Genomic DNA, 22,247 nt, shown 5'->3' with positions numbered 1-22,247 from the left:
AAAATGGTTTGAGGAAGGAGAATCCATCCAACTTGTGCAAAAGAGACCCGCTGCAGAGTGGCCCCAGGTCATCTTAGGTTCCCCTATGGTCTTTATGCATTTCTTTCCCCTAGAAAATAGACACCACAACTCGCTTTTTCTGGGCAGACCCTGATTTGGTTGGGGATGGAGAACAGGCAGGTGCTGCACTGGCGAGGTAGCTGACTCCCGGGAGCCGTCATTTATTATGACCAGGAGCCTAGGTGGGGTGGGTGGGGACGACATGGAGAGGGCGTCGGGCCAGCAGCCCAGGTGGCAGAGGGGCCAATATTGGCCTAGAGCCAGGGCCGCCGCGTGTCTGCGCCCCTCCCCGCCACTGGAGCCCTCCCACTTCCTCTGCGCCTCTGTCAGGGAGCGGGAGCCTGAAGCAGTGCAGGCTCAGGACGCCACGCATAAACTGTGGCTGTCGCTCTGGCTCGCAGCCCTACGACCATCCTGCCACCGCGTCGCGGGCCATGGACCTGCCTAGGGGCCTCCTGGTGGCCTGGACCCTCAGCCTCTGGCCAGGTACGTGTCCCCCTTGTCTCCCTATTCTTCCGGGAGCCCCTCCCTAGTCCTCCTGGACCTCAGCTCCAACTGTGAGGAGAGAGATGAGACGCGCCTCCCTTGGCACTACTTGGGGACACAGGTCTGCCCGGGGAACCGGCTCCAGTTAAACTGTGCCGCCAAGACAGCAAAAGAAGGAGGCGTGCCGAGGAAATTTTCTCTAGGACTGTGGTGTGCTTATGAAGAGAAGAAAGGACTTGAGTTGTTGGAACCACTGAGCACCTTGGGTGCCCCCGTGCAGCTGTGGGAACAAGTTCTCACGTGTCCACAGAGTCACTAGGGCATCCCTCTATTGCCGAGGGTCCAAGGCCCCAGCTGGGGCAGGGGGCAGACAGATCTTGCCCAGCGAGCATGACCCGATTGCCCTCCTGCCACCCGAGGCTGAGCATCCCGAAGTCTGGGGAGCCAGACGTGGTGGCCCCCAGAGAACTAGGAGCTCTAAGAGATCCCAAATCCCTCCAGTTCAGCAGCTAGGCGCTGGCAAGCCCTCTTCAGCCCGACCACAGGCAGCGGTCACAATCCCTCAGTCCAGGACCGGTAGGAAAGATACTTGACACTAGCTTAGGGACAGAGCAGTATCCTCGGCTCGCGCTTGGAATTATGCAATTATTTAGTAATTGGGGGGAAGCCGCTGTCACTGAAACGCCCGCCACCGCTTGAAGTGCTCCAAGCAGCGGGAACTTCGGTACCCACGGGACGGGAAGAAAGGCAAGCCTTTGAGATCTAAGCCTGGGTTACCCCGGCTTGGGCCTCCACACTGCCAGTACCCAGCGCAGCGCTCTTTGCTGCGGCTAGCGAAAGTTTTCCTGGCCCCTTTACAGTGTGGCAGAATGCTCCAGCCAGAGCCGGAGCCTAAGGAACCAATGGGCTGGGTACAAGCGGCCAGCCTTGACGCTCTTTCTGAGTGGCGCTGTTCCTAAAAGAGCAGTAGGAGAGGACAGAGGTGGTGACAACTGGTGCCCTGGAGGAGTGCAAGTAGAGTCTGGTGGCTTTCTCCAAGCCGTGGTCGGTTTTCCCAATCTGGGAACACAAGTGTGCCCTCCTCTGCTTTGTTGCTTCTGGGAGCGCCTGCAGATGAAAGGCCTCTTGAAACGAGCTGCATTTCGTTCTGATCCCAGGGACACAGTTGGAAACAAACATTCCTGTATGGTTTGGGGTTGGGGGAGGAGCAGGGGAAGCGTTGCTGCCAGAGCAGCGGCTTCTAGAAAGCTCCAGGGATAGAAGCCCGCTGGGGGTGCCCTTAGATAGGAGAGAAACTGTCTTCAGTCACTAGCGATCCAGCCACAGGAAGGACAGGAATGCTCCTGGGTGGCTCCAGACAGGTGTCCCCAGAAAATGGGGACAGTACAAACACCCCAAAGCCAAGAGGGAGAGTTCAGAATCTAACTCTTCAGGACTTTGTGAGCTCTCAGAAGTTTCTCTCGTGGGGGACAACGGAGGCAGAATTCTGAGTTGTCAAAGCTGTCTGATTGGTTGAGACTGGGTGCTCAGTAGGGCTCTATCAGCGGCTGTTGGTGCCACTGAAGGGGGCGGAGCAGTGAGAGAGGGGGGTGTTAAAGGACCTCTCAGGACAGGATCTGTGACCCATTGCTCCCTTTATATGGAGAAAACCATTTGTGTGTTGTGTCTGGTCAGTTTGGGGTTTTGAAACACGGGATTCATTAGACATATTGGTCAGTGCTAGGAGGGGATCTGCTTACAAGAAGAAGGTAGGGCTCACACGCCCTTGCCAATTGGGCCCTGCTGTGGCTCAGGGTAAAGCAAGGGCAAAGAAGGCTAAGCAGAGGTGTGAGGGAGTGAACAGAGCAGAGGAACTAGGGTCTATGTGCGTGTGTTCAGACAGGAAAGATTCAACGTCCACTAGGTAAGTCAGGGGGGCTTCCTGGATGAGGAACTGGACCCCCCCCCAAAGCATAGAGTGAGTGGGACTTAAAATGACATCGTTTATATTTCTAGGAACTCAAGAACTAGAGAGCGACAATTTGTGTGTGGGCGCTCAAGTGTGTGTGTGTGGTTGGGTGTGTGGGTGCTTGTATGTATGTGTGGATAAGTGTGAAACATTAGAATTACTTCAGGTATTGTTCATCCAGTGTGATCCCCCTGAGACTGGCCCTTCCTGATCTGGGACTTGCAAGCTGGCTGAGCTAGCTGGTCGATGAGCCCCAGAGATCTGTCTATCCCTATCTCCCCAGCACTGGGGTTGCGAATGCATGCTACAACACCAATTTTCATTTTAAAACCATAAAGGTATCTGGCTGGTCTGTACTCTGTGTACTGGAAGGGTTTGAGGGATCACTGCGGCATTTTCCTAACCCTAGGGCAGAATCGACTTCGACCCCTTATCTGTGAGGCATATGGGTCCGAAGGGAGCCCCAGTATCAAGCGTGATCAGGTGGTGTGGGAATGAAGGCCCAGAGTCTTGCTGTCTGAAATCGACCTGGACTCTGTGGTTAGGCCTCACTGCCCCTGCCAAATTACTACCTGTGCCTCAGGTTCCTCTTCTACAAGGTAGGGATAGTAACAGAATTTGTAAAGTTATTGCAAAGACCTAATGAACAGTTCACCTAGTTCATGGTGAGTACCGCCATATCAAGCCATCTTCCTCGCCAGCCGCCACATCATAGGTGAATGACCTAAAGCTGCTCAGAAACATCCTTCCCAAGCTCAAGACCACAGGAGAAGTCTAGGGAGGTATATGGGAGGCACATAGATGTGCCGGGATCCCAAACAAACCAGGACTCTCCCCTTGGTCTCAGAACAATCTGAAAGACTTCATATTTTGGCACCAAAGCTGTCCTCATACCAATTTGATCTTGGCACAGGTGAGAATTTGGTGTTAGGGAGGGGAAGGACCAACACACCTCTAGTGTGTCCTTCTGGGTAGAGGTCCGTCTCAACGGGAAAACCAGGTGGAATGCGAGACTGAAAAGGCTCCCCACCTGCTCTCCAGCTGGGAAAGGGCTGAGTCTGGGAGGCGCCCTTGTCCAAGCCCCTCAGTCACCACGAGCTGGCTCCTGAGGAAATAAGACTGCTTAGTTACCATACCCGTGTCCCCCAACTCCTCAAAGAGGTGATACAAACCACGGCCTTCTCATGGGTCCCAGCCACAGGACTGGGGGCCCTCAGAGAGCTCACTCAGCTCTCCCCTCCCACTTGCCCTCTCTGAATCATGTTCCCCTCCAGAAGTAGAAACTTCCGCCTCCTGCAACAGTTAGAGATGCTCCCATATTCATCCCCCAGCCCCAAACACTGCCCCAGTGTGCCTTGTCCCTGTTGCTTGGACTAAAACCATATACTGAGCTGATAGACTTGGCTCTTGCTGTGTGGACGGGAGTTCACTTGGGGCATTTGAGGAACTCGCCTTCCTCTCCACAATGCCCAATTTGGGGCATTACTGCCTCTCTGCAAGCTTCAAGTTATTTCTGGAGTCAAAGTTCATCACTGCAGTGTAGCTGTAAAGAGGAGAGATCGTCACTATTGTCAAAACTCACATCTGAGAGCTGGGAAGAGGCTCAGTCAGGAAAATGCTTGCCATGCAAGTCTGGGGATCTGAGTTCAATCCCTCAGAACTCATGGAAAAGCCAATGCCTGCTATCTCAGTACTGGGGGGGTCTGATAGAATATCACTGGTGTGAACTGAACCAGAGAGCTCCAGGCTCAGTGAGACTCTGCCTCAGAAAGGAAGGTAAAGTGTAATTTAAGTGATATCAGACCTTGACCTCATACACATGTATGTACATACGCCCACACAGGAACATTTACACGCAACACACACATCAAAAAAACCATCTCAAACATGATATCTTTCCTGCCCACTTAATGTCCACTCCATCCCTACCTGCTCTACCCCTACACTGAAGATTGTCACCCAGGAGCCACAGCCTTGTGAAATTACCTTCCCCCAAAGAGATCATGAGCTCCAGAGACATCCACACACCCTCCTCATGGAGTGCCTGCTATGGGGGGCAGTAGTTAAAGTAGAGACAGTTCCCAACCCCAATATCCTCAGTCCTCATTGATCCTGTTCTCCGCCGAATGCCCAGAGGTTTGTTAGTAAAAATAGAGACTGGAGTCATCTATAATTAAACCTCCGAGGGAAGTTTCATATGGTGTCCTTAATACCTAGGTTATAATATATCTAAATAAATCTCACCTGGAGAGAGCAGTCCTTGTGACTCAAGTCCTCCCTGCTGTCCCTCATCTCTTTCCCTGGAACATTAACTGCTTACTGAGCAGTCGTGGCTGGGAAGACCCCTTCTAGGTGGGTGAGCCTGGGCAGCCCCCCCCCCAGGGGCTCGTTTCCCGAACTGTAAAATGAGGAGAATAACCACTTCTCAGGCTGATGCTCTGGTTAATGGCCCATAGGCAATCCATCCATGCTCACTCTACCAAATGGTCCCTGGCAGACTGTCCACAGGAGCTGGTAATGTCATTCTCATCATTTCGTGTGTGTGTGTGTGTGTGTCTGTGTGCATTCACATGCCGTGTGTGTATGTTGTGGGGACAGTGACTGTAAAAGCCAGAAGAGGATATCAGATCCCTTGGAGCTGGACTTACAAGTGTTTGTGAGCCACCCAAGCATGATGGGAACGAAACTCAGGTCCTCTGGAAGAGCAGCAAGCGCTCTTAACTGCTGAGCCTTCTCTCCAGCACCTCATCACGTCTTACTTGGGTTATGACAGGCGCTGCGGTAAGCTCTTTCTCACACTGCAAGTAGTCCTCCTGGAGTCACAGCTTTGATTGCCGGGTTCCATGAGAGAAGTCAAATAGCTAAGCCAAGGTCACAGCTATAGAGCCTAAGGTGGTGCTAGGATCTCTCTGACTCTCAAAACCTCGTTTTTTGCTTTTTCCAGGAGGGAGTGGTATTGAACTCAGGACTTCTTGCATACTAAGCAAGCACTGAGCTGGATCTCCTGACTCACAAGCCTCTGCTCTTAATTCATGCATAATGTTCTTTTTAGAAAGTGAGCCTTGTGGTCATAGAGAAACAACACGATGCTCTTGTGGACCATTCAGGAGACATGGGATCAGAATGCAGATCCCAGGAGCAGGGCAGCCTCCCCCCCATTCTCAGCTATAGAAAGACTCCTCAAGGCAGGACAGTGAGAAGTGGTCCCCAGATAGTGGTTCATCAGAGTCAACCCACCGCCAGGGGTTTTATCAACTGCCTCCAAGTACCCAAAACCCGGAATGCCCAGAGTTCCAGGCCTAATAAGCTAATTGATGCTGAACATCGCAGATGAGTGAGGATAACTTGATCTGTCCTACCCAAAGGCACTTGCATTTTAACCCATTGGTGCCTTGAGCCAAAAGAACTAAGGGCTAGTGGTGGACCTAAGGTGAAGCAGGGGATCTGCTGGTCATGGTCCATCCCCTAAGCCTCCTTGTCTGAGAGGCCCTTCCCTAGCTACTACCTCTGATGGACAGTCTGATGCTATAGGGAGGAAAAACCCAGCTTGGAGCTTGAGTGATGCTGGTCAAAAGTAGGCAGAGATTTTTCCTTATGGAATGTGGGGCAAGTGAGTGAGTGACCATAGCAACACACCCCAGGATGCCAAACAGAATGACACAGAGATGGTATTTATGTCTCTGCATTAGAGGCTGACAGCTAATCCTCTTCCCCCAGCATCACACCCAACTGAGCCAGGCTTCTGGGACTCCTGACAGTGACTTCCAGGATTTCTGACAGTGACTTCCAGGACTCCTGATAGTGACTTCCGGGACTCCTGACAGTGACTCCCAGGGCCCACCTGCTCTTTGCAGGAAGGTCACAAATGGACTAGCAAGTGCCACTCTCAACAATCTGAAAGGAACATTCAATGTTTCTATTGTGTGTGAGAAGAGACCAGAGATGTGATGTATCTTAGATGGATGGGGGAACTGAGAGGCAATGGTTGAGTGATTCCCACCATTTCCCCAGGAACCAGGGCCAGGGGTGAGATTTAGAACCTGATTGGCTACACCCACCAGGGGAACTTAGCAAAGAATAATACTTCATCCTAAGGAACGATGTTTGGTAGGTTTTCTACACTGTGGCAGACAGGGGCTCTCTGTAGACAGTTGAGGGGTCTCTGTAGACCACTGAGGGGGTTCTCCACAGACCACTGAGGGATCTCTGTAGATGGGGGTGGATTTCCCTGTATACTGCTGAGGGTTTCTCTGTAGACCACTGTGGATTCTCTGTAGAATACTGAGAGGTTCTCTATAGACTGCTGGGCAGGGGATCTCTGTAGACTTCTGGGGGAGGTCACTGGAGATCACTGGAGAGTCTCTGTAATCACTGGGGGTTCTCTCTAGACTACTGGGGAGTCTCTGTAGATCACCGGGGTTTGTCTGCAAGCTAATGAGGGTTCTCTGTAGACCACTGAAGGTTCTCTGAAGGCCACTGGGGGTTCTCTATAGATCACTGGGGATTCTCTGTAGACCACTGGAGGTTTTCTGTAGACTGTTGGAGATTCTCTGTAGATCATTGGAGGCACTCTGTAAACTGCTGGGAATTTCTCCATAGGCTGCTGGGGGCTCTCTGTAGATTTCTGAGGGTTCTCTGTAGGCCGCTGAAGGTTCTCTCTAGACTATTGGGGATTCTCTGTAGATCACTGGGGGTTCTCTGTAGACCACAGGGGGACTCTATAGACATTTCTTAGTCTTTACCACCCCTTTCTCTGTCTGGCATATTCCCAGGCCCCTCACTTTCTTCCTTCCAGAAAAGGAGCCATAAAATCTTCTTTATTTCCTCTCCTCCTTCTGGAATTTCTCTTTTCCTAGAAATCACAGCCTCTCATAGTAATAGGTGGATATTATAAAACTCATAAATAATATGCAGGCAAAGCTAATGCCAGTTGGGTCATTCCACTCACCATACCTGCAGGACTGTTTCATACAAACTGTGGGACTTGGTGAAAAATCAAACTCAAGGCCACCTATTTCAAAACTATCAAAAATTTCAAGAAATAGAGCACAAATCCAAGTATGGAATTCCCTAAGCCACTGCAATCACATACCCAGCAGACCAGCCTTGCTTCCTCGGGCCTGTCCTCTGGCAAGAAGTATTATCATACTCTCACTTCAGAGAGTAGCTTGGAATTTGGGTAGGAGCTGAAGAACTATACAATGATGACGTGTTATCTGTGTCCCCTGGTGAGGCTGTAACCTATTTGATTGCTAGGTAGCTACTAGGTGGGAAAACCAAGGAAACCAAAGGGGGCCGTGGGAAGACTGAATTTGTCAACTGATCCCAGGCAGAGCTGCTGTGACGGCACAGGGGTTGAGCACCAGGAAGTGGCCAGCACGAGTTCAGGTGGCATGCAAAGCCGGTGAAGGCCATTCCCTCTCTGATTGCAGGCACTGCTGGGGTCGAGTGTCCCAGTGAAGAAACCCTGACTTGGGATAATGGCACTGGCAAAGCCAAGGTCAAACTAGCTGAGAAAAGAGTACTCCCTCAAGAAGAGGCAATATTCTAGGGGATTGAACAGAGGGGCCCCAGGACATTGAAGTCCCAGGTTACCTTCAGCTTTGTGTGTGTGTGTGTGTGTGTGCATTTGTGTGCATTTGTGTGCACATGGTGGGAAAGGGAGAGTGGGAGGCCAAAGTTCAACATCAGGTGTCTTCCTCAATCTTTCCACCTTTTTTCAACTATGTGGTATGCATGTGTGTCTATGCATGTTCACATGTGTGTGGAACACTGTGTGCAGGTATGTGCATGTATGTGGGGGTTCAAAGTTTACACAGGTGTTTTCTTTGATTGCTCTCCACCTTTATCTGTCTAGGCGGGGTCTCTCACTGGAGAATCTGGAGCACACTGATCTACCTAGTCTAGCTATGCAGCTTGCCCTAGGGATCCTGTCTCTGCCGCCTGAGCAACTGCTATACCTGCCTGGCTTTGACGTTGCTTCTAGAGCTCTGACCTGTAGGTCCTCATGCTCACATAAGCGCTTTATCCATTGGGCCATTTTCTCAGCCCATGCACCTTTTTTATGTTTTAGACAGGGAGCCTGGGGCTTCCCAATTTGGTTAGACTGGCTAGCCAGCAAGCTCTGGGGATCCTCCTTACTTTATCCATTCAGCCGTCTCCCCAGTTCCTCGAGTTCAGATTTCATTGTCCCTTTTACCCCCATCATCCAGAGAGAGAGAGAGAGAGAGAGAGAGAGAGAGAGAGAGAGAGAGAGAGAGAGAAGAAAAAAGCTGAGCCTGTCTGGTTCTGAGCTTTAAGCCTTCTCTGGTTTTCTACTGCTATTAGGTTGTACCCAGACTGTCAAAGCCAGCCAGATGCTGCACCATCAGCTCTGGCCTGCACTCGGGACTCAGCACTAGCAGGCACACATGCATGGGTGTCTCAGAGCCCCACAGCACACCAACTGCCTTCAGCCTCCGTGCTGTGGTTTCCTGTCCCTTCACTCCTGGCCGCCTCCTGCTTAGTCTCAGTCTTCCTTAAAAGCTTCACTTGACCCCTAAAGATACAGTCTGGGAGCCCCACTTGTGTGAGCCCAAGGCTAGTCCTTCCTCACCTCGCACCATCCCAACTGCCTGCTCATTTTCTCCTGCGGCCTTGGGAACACCACAAGGGCAGAGGGGACATCTCTGATCACCCGCATCCCCACCCTTTACACGGTGCTACCACAGCAGACAGCCAATGCAGGCAGAGTGAAGGAGAGAGCTATCTGTACATCCGTGAAAAATGAGAGCTATCTGAGGACAAGACAGGACAGGCGGCTGGCTTTGCCTATCACTTCCGGACATTGTAATCCAATAGCCTGTGGGAGCTGGATGCTATGTCAGGTGCTGTGGTGTGGATAAGATGCTCTTATGGGAGGAGCTTATGGTTTTGTAGGAGTGGGCAGAGTTTGGGATAAATGACTATGCTACAGGGGAAGATGTAAGAAAGGCTGTAAGGGTGCTTCAGATAGAGGACTCAGGTTTCAGAGGTAAGAGGCAGACTGTGGATGAGGACCAATCTGGCAGCAGGAAAGGGGGGGCTAGAGAGCATGCCTGCGCAAACTCTCTGATGCTCGTCAGCAGGATGCTGGGGGATGTGCTGTGAGAGACTGTAGGCATGGGGCAGCCAGCTAAGGCCACTGAGACAGGACCTCAATGCCAACTAGAACATTTGGGTTCGGTTGATGAGAGCCACTGAAGGTATCCGAGGGAGGGTAGAGAGAAGCTTCCCAGGGAGACTGGGGAAAGCCACTATCATAGGACAATAACAAGCAGGTAGAAGGAGAGGGTGATCACCACAGTGACCCAGGCAAGGGAACCCAAAGCCTGGGATGAGCGTGGGTGAGATGAAAGAGAAGTGAGGTGAGGAGGTGAAGTCTATAGGGCTGGGTCCTTGGGTCCTAAGAGAGGAAACAGTGTAGGGGGCAAAGGGCCAAGACTGCTGGCTGAAGAGAAAGAGAAGTGAGAAGCGAACAGGGGACCTTGAGTCAGTTCTGAACCTGGTGGGCTTGCAAGGTGGATGGAGGGGCCCTCAGGACCACGTTAGCTAGACTCTCCGAAGCTGGGAGGACCGGTGTGTGAACTGGGACCCCATCACACAGCTGGGACCCCATCACACAGCTGGGACCCCATCACACAGCTGGGACCCCATCACACAGCTGGCCCCAGGGGTCTACACACACGAGTGAGTGCTAGCATCCAAGAGCACAGAGGCTCTGTCCCTCCATCCCCCTCCCAGGCCGCAAGCAGTGATTCATGCCCTAAACTTAAAGAGAACTCCAACTCTGGTTTTTAAAGAGCAGAAGAAACCAGCGAAAGAGCCAGGCCAGACCGCAAGCCAGTCATCAGCCGTGGAATGTGCTTGCTGCTGACGGTGAAGCCAGCCAGGAGCAGAGGCCCTGGCAGGCCCCGAAACAGGCCCTGCCCATTATCCCAAACAGGACAAAATTGTCACCCAGATGTTCTCTGGTCTTTTCAGTCTGGACTTGCCTGAGTTCTATCCCGTGCATTTTAAACCTAGCCGCTCACCCCACTTCTGCACTGGAGCCTGGTCCCATATCACCTTGGACCTAAAGCCTGTCTTCAAGTCCTCAGTCTCTGGTCAATCTATAGGACTAAGACCAGGAGGCAGGCAGAGCCTGCCACGAGGAGGTCTTGTGTTAGTAAGTGTCTAGCAGGGTCTCCTCAACTTTTCCCTTGTCTCTGAAGGCTGCCTTACAACCAGGAGGATACTGATAAGTCAGCTTAGACCATGCTGCAAACCCTTCAGGATTCCCCCTCTTTTCTGACCCCTGTCTTTTCTGACCTGAGAAGACCCCCTGTTTCTGACCCTGTCTTCAGCTAATCCTAGGACCCCACAGCCACAGAAGCCATGTGTATTAGTCTTTTTGTATTGGTTACTCTGATGCTGTGATTTAAAAAAAAAAACAAAAACAAAAAACGCTGTGACCAAAGACAACTTAAGGAAGAGTTTACTCTGGCTTATGCTCCAGAGGAATGAGAGCCCATAATAACTGGGCCAGGCATGGCAACAATTGGTAGGCATGGCCACAGACGCAGGAAACTGAGAGATCACATCTTTAACAACAAGCACCAAGGAGAGAGAGAGAGAGAGAGAGAGAGAGAGAGAGAGAGAGAGAGAGAGAGAGAGAGAACAGGAAGCAGGGTGAGGCCTTAAGAGAGGCCCACCAGTGATATACTTCCTCCCAGGCTGCACTTCTCCACAAAGCACCACCAACTGGAGACCAAGTATTCAAAGGCTGCAAATGCCTGACCTGATAAGGGCCATTACTTATTCAAACCACCACATTTTGAATGCTCCTCCTGGGGACCCTCTATCATTTCTTTTCAGGACCCCATCTCACCAAGTCCCTAATTATAGTTACTGCTCACTAAGATTGCACCCTCCTCTGCAGACACAAAAGACAGATACTCTCCTGCCTCTTCTCTGCTTTGGCCCCTGGGAGGACTGAATGCCATCTAACATATGGCTGCCTCCTTTATTCGTATTGCATGCTACAGGCCCTAACACGATGCAACCTAATGAGAACAAGATTTTTCTCTATTATGTTACTTAGATATCTTAGGCTCTGGCACTGGATCCAACCAGAATAGACAAGCAATAGTTGTAGAAATGAACCAATGGATGGATGGAATTCCACCCAGGAGTTTATAGCACTCCCAATCCCTTTGGCTGACCCATTGTCCTTCTACTATAAGCTGCTCGCTCGTCCTAAGACACTGACTGCCGTGTTGTTTCCCCGAGCGTTAGTAACGGAATTTCTTCTGGCTAGAAGAGTTTGGTGGCAGTCAGTGGTCACAGAGAAACAATGCAAAGAAGCCTGCTGAAGGGCATGAAGGTTCCTTGAAGGAAAGATGAATGGGTATACCCCAGGCTAGGCCAGAGGTACCATAGGCTGGCCCAGATGGCCCACACTTGTTCACTATCACTCTCTGAGAGGCAGCGGGGAACACAGACAAGACCTTGCTGTCACATGGTGGACATGCAGGTATATAATAGGAGCACCCAGGCAAGAGGGGACAGCAGAGGAGAACTTTAAAATGTCAACATCATGTGTCAATCAATCAATGCAGAATGCAGTCATGTCATGTACCACCTGAGAAAGATTTGGGGGCACCCAGAGAAGACGAGGAAGATGAGCATAGACCCCAGGTTAGCACTCACTCTCTGGGAGCCATGGGATCTGAATAGTCCCTGATGGCTTATGGGAAGCCTGGGCTACAGGTGGAAAGTCTGAGTCTGCACCCAACCAAATCCCTGCCAAGCGCGTGATCCTCAGACATGAGGTCTCAGTGCCTGTTCCGACAAGCTCTTTCTTTTGGATGTGTAATGGGAACTGCAGTGCTCACCCTATGGGACTGGCGTGAGAAATCAGAAACACTACCTATGCCCAATGGAATACTGGGTATCCAGCAAATCCTAGTAGCTATGGCAATAATTGCTACTGTAGACATGAAATCACCTAGTCAAGACCACCCAGGTGATAAAACTACAGTCTGGGTTTGAACTCGTGCAGCCAAACTCTTCAGACTGATCCTAAGGGGGTTTAGGAAGGGCTTTCCCAAGGCCAGACCACTGCTGTCAGTCAAGAGAAACAGACCCCAGTTCAGCACAGTTTGACCATCTTGGGAACCTTTCTTCTTGGGTTTTTTTCTGCCTTTTATTTCTTTCCACCCCTTCCATTATTTCTCCTTCCCTTTCCTTCCTTTCCAGGGTCTCATGTAGCCCAGGATAGCCTTGAATTCACTATGTAGCCAAAGATAACCTTGAGCTTCTGATCCTCCTGCCTCTACCTCGCAAGTTCTGGGACCACAGGCGTGTTCACCACATCCAGCTTACACAGCACTAGGATCAAACCCGGGGGCTTCACACTTACTGGGCAAACATTCTACAAACTGAGTCCTGTCTTCAGCCTTTCTCTTGCTTTTTCATTCACCCAACTTTGGTTAATCTCTGTGTGTTTCACCTAGACTCGTCTCAGCCACCACAACAAAGGTACACCAGGTGCAGTCATGTGGTCCCCAGTGAGGACAGATCTCCTTCAGCCTCTGCTCCCAAGAACTTAGAAGCTATGGGGTACCCAATTTGATTGGGAAACTTTTTATGAGATGGACCCAGATGGGACCTAGTTCTCCATTACCACAGTGTGACTTCTTGGCTGCTGTGGCTGTCCCCATGTGGGTTTGTTGATGTTCCCTTGGGAAACAGCTGTCCTCTTGGGGATCACAGGGTCTGCAGAGAGGCTGACAGGTGCCCAGTTGTGAGTTTGAGACCAGCCTGATCTACAAAGCAAGTTCCAGGACATCCAGGGTTGTTATACAGAGAAAAACAAAAACAAACAAACAAGCAAAAACCCTGACCTATAACCAAACCCAGAAGGACTTCCACGTGAGCTTCAGGGAGCCAAACCTTCTCCTCCCCACAGTGTCCCATTCTTCCCCAGTAAGTCAAGCCAGTGGCATCTAGTGGATCTATGTCAAGTCCTGTGAAGCCAGAGAACCTTCTAGATGGGTGTGGGCATCCACTGCTGGGCAAGCCTGCTGGCTTGAAAGGGAAGGGCCCCACAGGTCCTTTTTTTAGTTGACGTTCAAAGAACCGACACAGGGTGGCCCGGCCATTCTCTGGGCCCTCATTAGCCTCCTTCCTCCTGTCTCAGGGAAAGCCCTGCCACAAATTGCACATCGCTAGCTTTGCCCTGCTGTTTGCCTGGCTTTGCCCACTTCCCTGACTGAGGCTAATCTTGGATGCACACAAACCTTTATTTACACACCCGAGGCAAATGAGACCCAAGCCCGGGCCCTGGAAACCAAACCAAGCTCTTTGAGCTGGTTAGTATGTCAGGGAAGATGGGGACACATGGCAGCTGTTGAGGCTAGATACTGTACCACTTACATCTGGGCATCAGGGCTGTACGGTGAACCCAGAAGTGAAGGGAAGAAGTAAACAGAGGTGGATTTATTTAAACCCTACGCTATGACTCAGAGATTGGGTACCTAGTCCAGCATATACCTTTTCCAGAAAAGGAACTGAGAGCCTGGAAGAAGAAGAGATTGGTCCACAGTTGCAATACAAGCTAGAAGCCCCACTGGGGTTGGAGCTAAGACTTCTGGGGCCAAATTCACCACACTACGCCTCTCTATTCCCTGAACCTACGGCTCTCATAGTCCCTTTAACCTCTATTGCAGGCTAGTGTCCCACACTTGGGTTCTTTCTGTCTGTCTTCCACGAATGCACCAGGTCACCTGTGGTGTGTTAAGCATTGTCCTAGGTGGTAAGGATATGGAAGAAAAGACAAAATCCCTCCCAGTGCTGTGCTGTGAAATGTCTATCAACGGATTTGTCTCTAGGGATGAAGTGGAGAGGTGTGTGTGTGTGTGTGTGTGTGTGTGTGTGTGTGTGTCCATGGGGTGTGTCTACACGCATGGCACATGTGTGGAGTCATGTGGAGGACAACCTTGAATGTCACTCTCAGGCACCCTCCACCTTGTTTGAGACAGAGTCTCTTGTTGTCTGGAACCCAGCTTGCTGTCCTACAAGCTTGCAGGGATCCTCCTGCCTCTGCCTTGCATAACAGCAGGTGAGCAGCACGTACCTGGCCTTTTACATGAGTTTTGTGGGTCTGAACTCAGGCACTCATGCTTATGACACAAATGCTCTACAGAGTGAGCCATCTCCCCAGCCCTGGAGTGGAGAGGATCCTTATTCTGGTGTAAATCTTCCCACCCTGATCATTTTGAATTTGAATACTGTCAACTCTTGTGTGAGAAGGCTCTGGTGCATACTGGTCCATTCCCCTTGTGTGACTTAAACCACCTGCAATTAGTTTTGATTATGAAGGAAGTAAAGAAGATTCCATGAGGGAGGAAAATAGGTTCTTCATAAGATGGTCAAACAATCTCAGAGACGTGCCATTTAACCACAACACTGAGAAGGAGCCACCAGCTGAGTAAATATCTTATAGACAAGGACTGGGGATGGCTCAGTTAGTGAAGTGCTTGCAAGGAGCAAGGCTCAGTTAGTAAAGAGCTTGCTAGGAGCATGGCTCAGTTAGTGAAGAGCTTGCTAGGAGCATGGCTCAGTTAGGGAAGTGCTTGCAAGGAGCAAGTCTCAGTTAGTAAAGAGCTTGCTAGGAGCATGGCTCAGTTAGTGAAGGGCTTGCTAGGAGCATGGCTCAGTTAATGAAGAGCTTGCTAGGAGCATGGCTCAGTTAGTGAAGTGCTTGTTTGGGTGGGGGAGGGGGGAAGGGAGCTCAGTTAGTGAAATGTTACCTCATGACTATGAAGGCTTCAGTTTGATTTCTACAACCCGTGTGAAAACATCAGTGGTTGGAGTACACACGTGTAACCCCAGTTCTGGAGAGTCAGTGGCAAGTGGATTCCCAGGGCTCACCTGCCAGCGGCCAAGCCTACTTGGTGAGCTCTAAGTTAGTGAGACCCTGTCTCAGAAAATGAGGTGTACAACATCCTGAGGAAAGACACTAAGGCTGTCCCCTAGCCTTTATACACACACAAGCACACACACAAATGTACCACACAGAGAAAGACAGAGACAGAGACAGAGAGAGCTCTCAGAGAAGGTGGAAGGAGACAGAGTGTGAGCGTCCTAAGGAAGGACTCTGCCTGGAGGGCAGTAAGTGATAAACATTATGATTCAGGAGGGATGCAGTGGTGTGTGTGTGTGTGTGTGTGTGTGTGTGTGTGTGTGTGTGTGTGTGTAGTCAGTAGGGTGGGAGCTCCAGGAGTTTTTGAACAAGAAAATTCTAGATCCAATCGGACGCTTTGTTTTGTTTTGTTTTAAACCACTCAGACTGTGGGAGAATAGCCTGGAGTTACCAAGATGCTCTTGAAGGCTTGGAGATGGAGTTCTTTTGGGATCAATTTCCCTACCTAAGGAAGAGGAGAAATGACATTAAGAGAGGAAGATGCACTGGCCTTCATCCCTCTATCGCTCTTACTCCTGAAGGAAGTCATGCGTGCGTCCTCTGCAGGCATAGGGCAGTTCTCTGGGGCTGGGAGGGAAAACTATGATAATTACAGCCAACTCCAGTGTGCTGTGTGCTGTGTGCTGTGTTCAGTTTTCAGGACTGTTCTCTATGGGTTTGACATCTGCTTAACTAGCACTTTGGCAAACTCCTGATTTGCCCCAAATGGAAAGGGCCACCATGATTCTTCCTGGCGCTTCCTCCTTCCTTTCGGTTGCCTCTCTGGGTGCTTCTCCCTGTACCTCTACTTCAGAGGGTGGGCCACCTGGGCCGCAAATGCCTGTCCTCCATGGTCTAGGTGAAGGTACCTCAGTACCACACGGATATCACACGGGCTGCCCAGCTCCCACCTGGCTGGTTCCCATTCAGGAAGTGTCCCCCCTCCCCCCGCCCGTGAAGCTCTGTAAGTGCTCTGGAAAGCTGATGGAGCTCATACTAACTATAGCAAGCAGCTGAGCTAGCACACACTGCGGCCCCAAGAAGATGGGCAGACTGGAATTGAACCTCTGCTCAGATGGGAAACTGAGGAAGGAGAGAGATAGGCTAGCCACAGCAGACCTGGCTCAAGGTGGGAGGTCTCATTGGCAGAGGGCTGGGGTCACTGGGCTTGGGGGGGGCAACAGGAAAGGAACCCTCTTGTGACCCTTCTCAGAAACTTCCTGAAGTGAATGGGCCAGGTGAGGCCCTCAAGGTGTGCTAGCTCTTCACTCCTTCCGGAGCCTGTCAGAGTCTTCTGGACTCTCAAAGCGGGACCTCTCCTCTGGAGCCAGGATGCCCAGCCCTCTCATTATCCCCACGAGGGAATGTTCATACACCTGGCGCATCTTTACCACATTGGATCACATACAGAGACAGGTCCATAGAAAGCCAGGGGAGATGCCACCGAGGCCTCAGCCTTCCAGGGACCAGGCTTTGCTCCTTCTGCCTTCTGGCTTGCTCAGAGCAGCTGGCTGCCAGAGGCAGCAGAGGGTGTGGCCTGGGGGACCTGCTGTTTCCCAAATGAGATAATGTCCCTGTGAGACTCCTCTAGAGCCAGGGGTACGCTCACAAAAGGTGTAGAGAGGCACCGCCTTTCCAAGGAAGCCTCCCCCCACCCCCTGCAGGCTTAACCCCCTCTTCCTCTCTACTCTGACCACCCCCAACACCCACCCAGACACCGGCCTCCCTTAAGACCCACCCCTTTCCCAGAAGTTAATGGAAGAAGCCATTTTTCTTCCTCTGTGTAGCATGCCCCCATCTTGTTCCAATCTCTTGACTGTGCTCACACATGCGCACGCAGCCCACTTCCTAGTAGAGCATGGTACCAGCCTAAGCAAGGGCTCAAGTCTCTCTCCTGAGAAGACCCAAGTGTAGGCGAGTTTACTCTATAGAGCAGAAGGCCTGTGGTAAAATCGGGCCTGCTGCTGCAAAGCCGTCACCCTCCCTACCTGACTCCATTGTACCCCCTGACTATCAGCAGGCACGCCAAGCTAGGTGCTGAGTCCTCAGGGAGGTGGGGGTGCAGTTCACCTTCACAGGAACCCTAAAGCTGAGGGACATTTGTGCTAGCAGAGAGGAAAGGAACACCTCTGGAGACTCCTGAGGGAAAACCAGTCCATGGAGATCTCCAGGGCTGATCTGAAGGCTCCTAGTCTCTGATGAGGAGCTAGGAACTAGTGACAGAGGAGCACACACACTCAGGACATCAGGACAGGCAATGGCTAGCCTGATGGGTTCTGACACCCAGAGAGCTAAGACCTTGTTCAAGACCACACAGCCAGTGAACAGTGGAAGCAGGGAAGAGACCAGGTATCCTAACAACCAGCCTGGGTCTTACCATAGCAGCGTCAGCTCTTAAGAAGGACCCATCCTGTACCCACACACGCTTCCCGCCGCCCTGTAATGAGCTGTTTCACAGTCCACCCCTAAGACTTTGACCTTGGGATTGCTCTCCAGTCATCCCTGTGTCCCACCCTACCCTCTCTAGGTGCTCACATCCCAAGGAGATGCCAGAGAAGGGATTCCTTAGCCACTCCAGCACCACACAGCCATGTCCCGAGGGCTCATAGTGGGCAGCTTTAAAATGCTGAGCGTTCTAGTGGGAACTGTGAAATACTGACTTGTTGCTGCAACAAAATACTCAGCTTGAGAAGGGGCGAGTTTATCTTAGCTCACAGTGTGAGGGTACAGTCCCATCATGGTGGCAGGAGCTTGGAGTCCTGTCACGGTGGCAGCTTCCCCTCGCTGATCACATGGTGTCCCACGTCTAGAGTGGATCTTCCTACATCAAGTCTCATAACTATGATAATTCCTTATATCCAGAGATTTGTCTCCAAGGTGATTCTAGATTCTTTCCAGTTGGCAATCAGTTCACAGTGGTGCCATGCATGCTCTCTTGCTCCAGAACTCATTGAGGTTTTAGTGGTACCACTCAAGTCTGGGGGTGAAGCTAGGTTTTACACAGAAGGATGACCACGTTCCCTGGTCAGCCACCAAAGCCTCCATCTTTCTGATGTCTGATGTGTCCAGAAGCTCCTCCAGCCTGTTGCCAAGTCTCTACGGCGCAAACAAGCAGAGGGAGCGCCAAGCCGGAATAATGCAGAATATGAGCTGATGGTTTTCCTAATTTTTCCCCTTGGCTTGGGAATGTAAAATATTATCACTCTTGCCTGGAGATTTCCCCTCCCAGATGTGTTTGGCCAACACTCAGATGAGTTCGCATTCTTTCTGCCGCCTGGTCTCCAAGTCCCAGTTGTTTGCAGAGATTCAAGGCAGATGCTTGTGTGCTGACAACTGGAAGTCAGCTCTGTGTGTGTGTGTGTGTGTGTGTGTGTGTGTGTGTGTGTGTGTGTGTGTGTGCGCCCCCAGAGAACCACTCACATGTGTAAGGGCAGTGTGTGTGTGTGTGTGTGTGTGCGTGTGTGTGTGTGCGCCCCCAGAGAACCACTCACATGTGTGGATGAGTACCTACAATGTGGGATTAAAGCCTCTCACATGTGTGGGTGAGTGCCTGTGATGTGGTACTAAAGCCTCTTATGCCATGCAACCTGGGTCACAGAGAAGCAGACATGTTCTCCACGGACACACAGCCAAACGATGACAATGCTGAGATTAGAACTCAGGTTGCCCCACCCTATCCTCACTTCCCCTGGCATCACTTCAGGCTCTGCTGACTTACAAACAAGTCTGTTGGCCCACTCAGCATGACTGAGAACCCTGACGACTTTGTGTCTCATCCAGGCAAGCACTCCTACCCCCCAGAATAGACACCAAGCAGACATTTTCCTAAAGTGAAGGTCTGTAGAGAAAGTCACACTGAAGAAGTGGCAGAGATTAAGTAGGAGAGTTGGCTCAGCATTTGCCTCACAAGCGTGAGGACCCGAGTTTGATTCCCCAGAAGCCATGTAAGAAGCCAGGTGTGGTGGTGTGTGTTTGTAATCCCAGAAATAGTGAGATGGGTGGTAGAGACAGGCTAGGACACAGAGCTCACTGGCTAGCTGCCCTAGCCTCCCTGGTGAAGCTTCGAGTCAGTGAGAGACTCTCCCTCAAACCAAAGGTAAAGGCAACTGAGAAACAACACATGACCCCGCAGGCACTCATGCCTAAATATATGCATGCACTGACATACATACATGCATACATACTTACGTACATACAAAATAAAAAGGGGCATGAAGAAAGGCTGGCAACTTTGGGGAAATCTCACCCTCTCTGTGCCTACTTAGCTCACTTGTAACAAGGGTCTTAAACCCATAAGAAGGGCCCAGAGAGTGCTTTCCAAGAATCCTGCGTTCTGCAGAAGTGGCTTAGATCCGCCACGAGGAGTGGGGACTGCTCCTTGCCCTTCTTGTCAGCATCAGCCTTTGCTGTTGAGCCTTGTGCAGCAAGCACTTTGTCAACTGAGCCAATCCCTTGGCTCTCATAGGAGATTTAGGCGATTTTGGTTGCTCTCTCCTAAGATCTCTAGGAAGCTTTTTGGGAAAGTGTGGGGGGGGGTGTTGTGAGATCAGCTGAGTGTCCTCGCAGTGTGAACACTCAACTCGCACGCCATAAGCTGTCCTGAAGAACTGAGTTGACAGTAGCCAAGGTCACATTAGGCCACGTCCCTCAGTCCTGATGGGAAGCCTTGGTTCCACGTGAGCCGTCACCAGCTGAGTTTGAGTATTGATCTCCCACTGATGTTCAAGGCTGCGACTCTGATCTCTTGGGACCAACTGGTCATTTTCAAAGCCAAGTAAGAACCCAAGACAGGGCAGGGCTGCCATCAGCCACAGAGTGAGAGCCGTCAAGGAACTGTGAATTCCCCTCTGTCACCAGCTTGGGGCAGAAGAGTGGCACGTGGCCCAGCCAGCCTCCTGGCATCTCTGCAGTCAGCCTGATAATTCTCATCAAAAACAACTTCTTGTTTTGTTTGTATCTGAGATCAATAACCCCTGAGGAGGGTTATACCCACCCCCACATCATCACCGGAGAAAGAAAGCCATGGATTTCAGAAAAACGAGAGATTGGTGAGAGGCAAGGTCAGAGGGACAGGCTCCTCTCCTTCAGGAAATCCACCCTCTGGTTAGTTTGGGTTGATGCATGCAGTAACTGGATTCTGGGAACTTGAATGTCTCTTTTCTATGACCAGGCTTTATTACTCTCTTCCCCTGGGAGACTGGGTAAGGGTAAGATGGAGGTCCGGCCAGTTCTAGACTGAACTCCATGACAGACACTGTGCTCTGACCTGAAGTCAAGAGAGAGACCCCCCCCCCATCTGTGCAAAGAGCATTCTCATTCCTGAGCCCTCCATCTGAATTCTAAAGAGGGTGATCCTGCTCCAGCTCCCCAAGCTCTTTAATCTCCTTCCCAGCTCACCTGCTGAGCGAATTCCCAGATTAACCTCACAGAAGTGCAAGACTTCCGGCTCACAGGGCTGATGTGAGATCTGGGTGCTCGGTGTAAAAGTAATAGCTGTTGCTAGCACCCTGATCTCTACTGGTCCACCACTGTGCATAAGCAAGACCTTGACTCCAGGCACTGGGGCACCTGCACCGAAGAGAGACGGTCCTCTGTTCAAACTATATCTTCCCAAAGTAGGGTCTTTGCCTCCTACCTTGAGGCCACTCCTATACCATCAGACTGTGGATCCTCCCAATCATCTCACACAGGGGCTTCTCAAAGACAAGGTCACCCACCCGCCCGCCTCACAGTCCAGCCTCTGAGGCAGAAGAGCAGCCAGAAGCCCCAGACACACCCCCAGGCAGCCTGCACCCCCCCCAGTCTCACCGTTTCTCTTTTCTGCTCTCATTCAGGATTCACAGACACCTTTAACATGGATACCAGGAATCCCCGGGTCATCGCTGGTCCCAGTTCTGCCTTCTTTGGCTACACAGTCCAGCAGCATGACATCAGTGGCAAGAAGTGGTGAGTGGGCCCTGAGACCCCCTAACCAGGGCTGTTCATATTCTGTGCCCTCCTTCCTACCTCTGGCCTACCAGCTGCCCAGACTGGTTCTCCCGGGCTTCCTGATTCCTGGGAATTGACTCTCCATCCCAGCAGGTCAAAATCTGGTAGGCTCCACCTCTGAGACCTTGAACATCCAATGTCATGGGCTCTTCTTTGTCTCATGTGAAATGGGGGGAGGCCAAACCCCTTTTCCAGGTTCAATGGCCAAAGGGAGCAGGACTAGGAGCCACCCACTGGTAATGCATTCTCAGAACTCGGTGTCTCAACAGTGAAACCGTACCTGAGAGTGGCTGGGGTGTCTGGGGGTGGGGGTGAGATTGCTCATGAGGGGCAGAGGTAGTCGGGGTGGGGGCACAACGAGGCTGTGAGTGGGAATGTAGAGAAAGCCAGCAATAGCCCAGGGCCACCAGGTGGGGCAATAAAGAGGGAAGCTTCAACCTCTAAGTTTCAGATAACTTTACTATGAAACAGCTTATTCGGTCATTTGATCTTATCATGCCAAGTGTATAAATCAATGGTGATTTTAGTAAGTTTGCTAGGTTTCATGACCATCCCCATAAGTCAGGGTTAGGACATTCCCATCTCCCCCAAAGACGTTCCCACATACCTGCACAGTTCAACTGGGCTTTTCTCCCTGGCGGGTTTTCAGCAGGTAGACAAGGGCTTAGCACTTCTCCACGTTCTCAGAGCCTTTCCAGCGAATGCTGGCCACAGGTGCTCTGCCCTCCCACCTGCTCTGCCCTCCCACCTGCTCTGCCCTCCCACCCTGCTCTGCCCTCCCACCTGCTCTGCCCTCCCACC

General features: G+C 51.3%; 1 protein-coding gene across 1 annotated transcript in view; it reads left to right on the top strand.

Annotated features, from left to right (window-relative positions):
- The first annotated feature begins 416 nt into the window (after positions 1–416).
- The window catches only part of Itga11 (integrin subunit alpha 11), a 102,186-nt gene continuing 80,355 nt past the window's right edge, over positions 417–22,247 (top strand). Inside the window, exons 1-2 of the mRNA XM_013346458.2 lie at positions 417–546; positions 21,293–21,404. Of these exons, the coding sequence (XP_013201912.2) occupies positions 495–546; positions 21,293–21,404 (164 nt within the window). The 5' untranslated portion in view covers positions 417–494. The remainder of the gene's footprint in view (positions 547–21,292; positions 21,405–22,247) is intronic.

Source organism: Microtus ochrogaster, chromosome 5, assembly GCF_000317375.1.
Source record: "Microtus ochrogaster isolate Prairie Vole_2 chromosome 5, MicOch1.0, whole genome shotgun sequence".
In the NCBI taxonomy this organism is placed as follows: domain Eukaryota; kingdom Metazoa; phylum Chordata; class Mammalia; order Rodentia; family Cricetidae; genus Microtus; species Microtus ochrogaster.
This window is presented reverse-complemented; position numbering and strand designations above follow the sequence as displayed.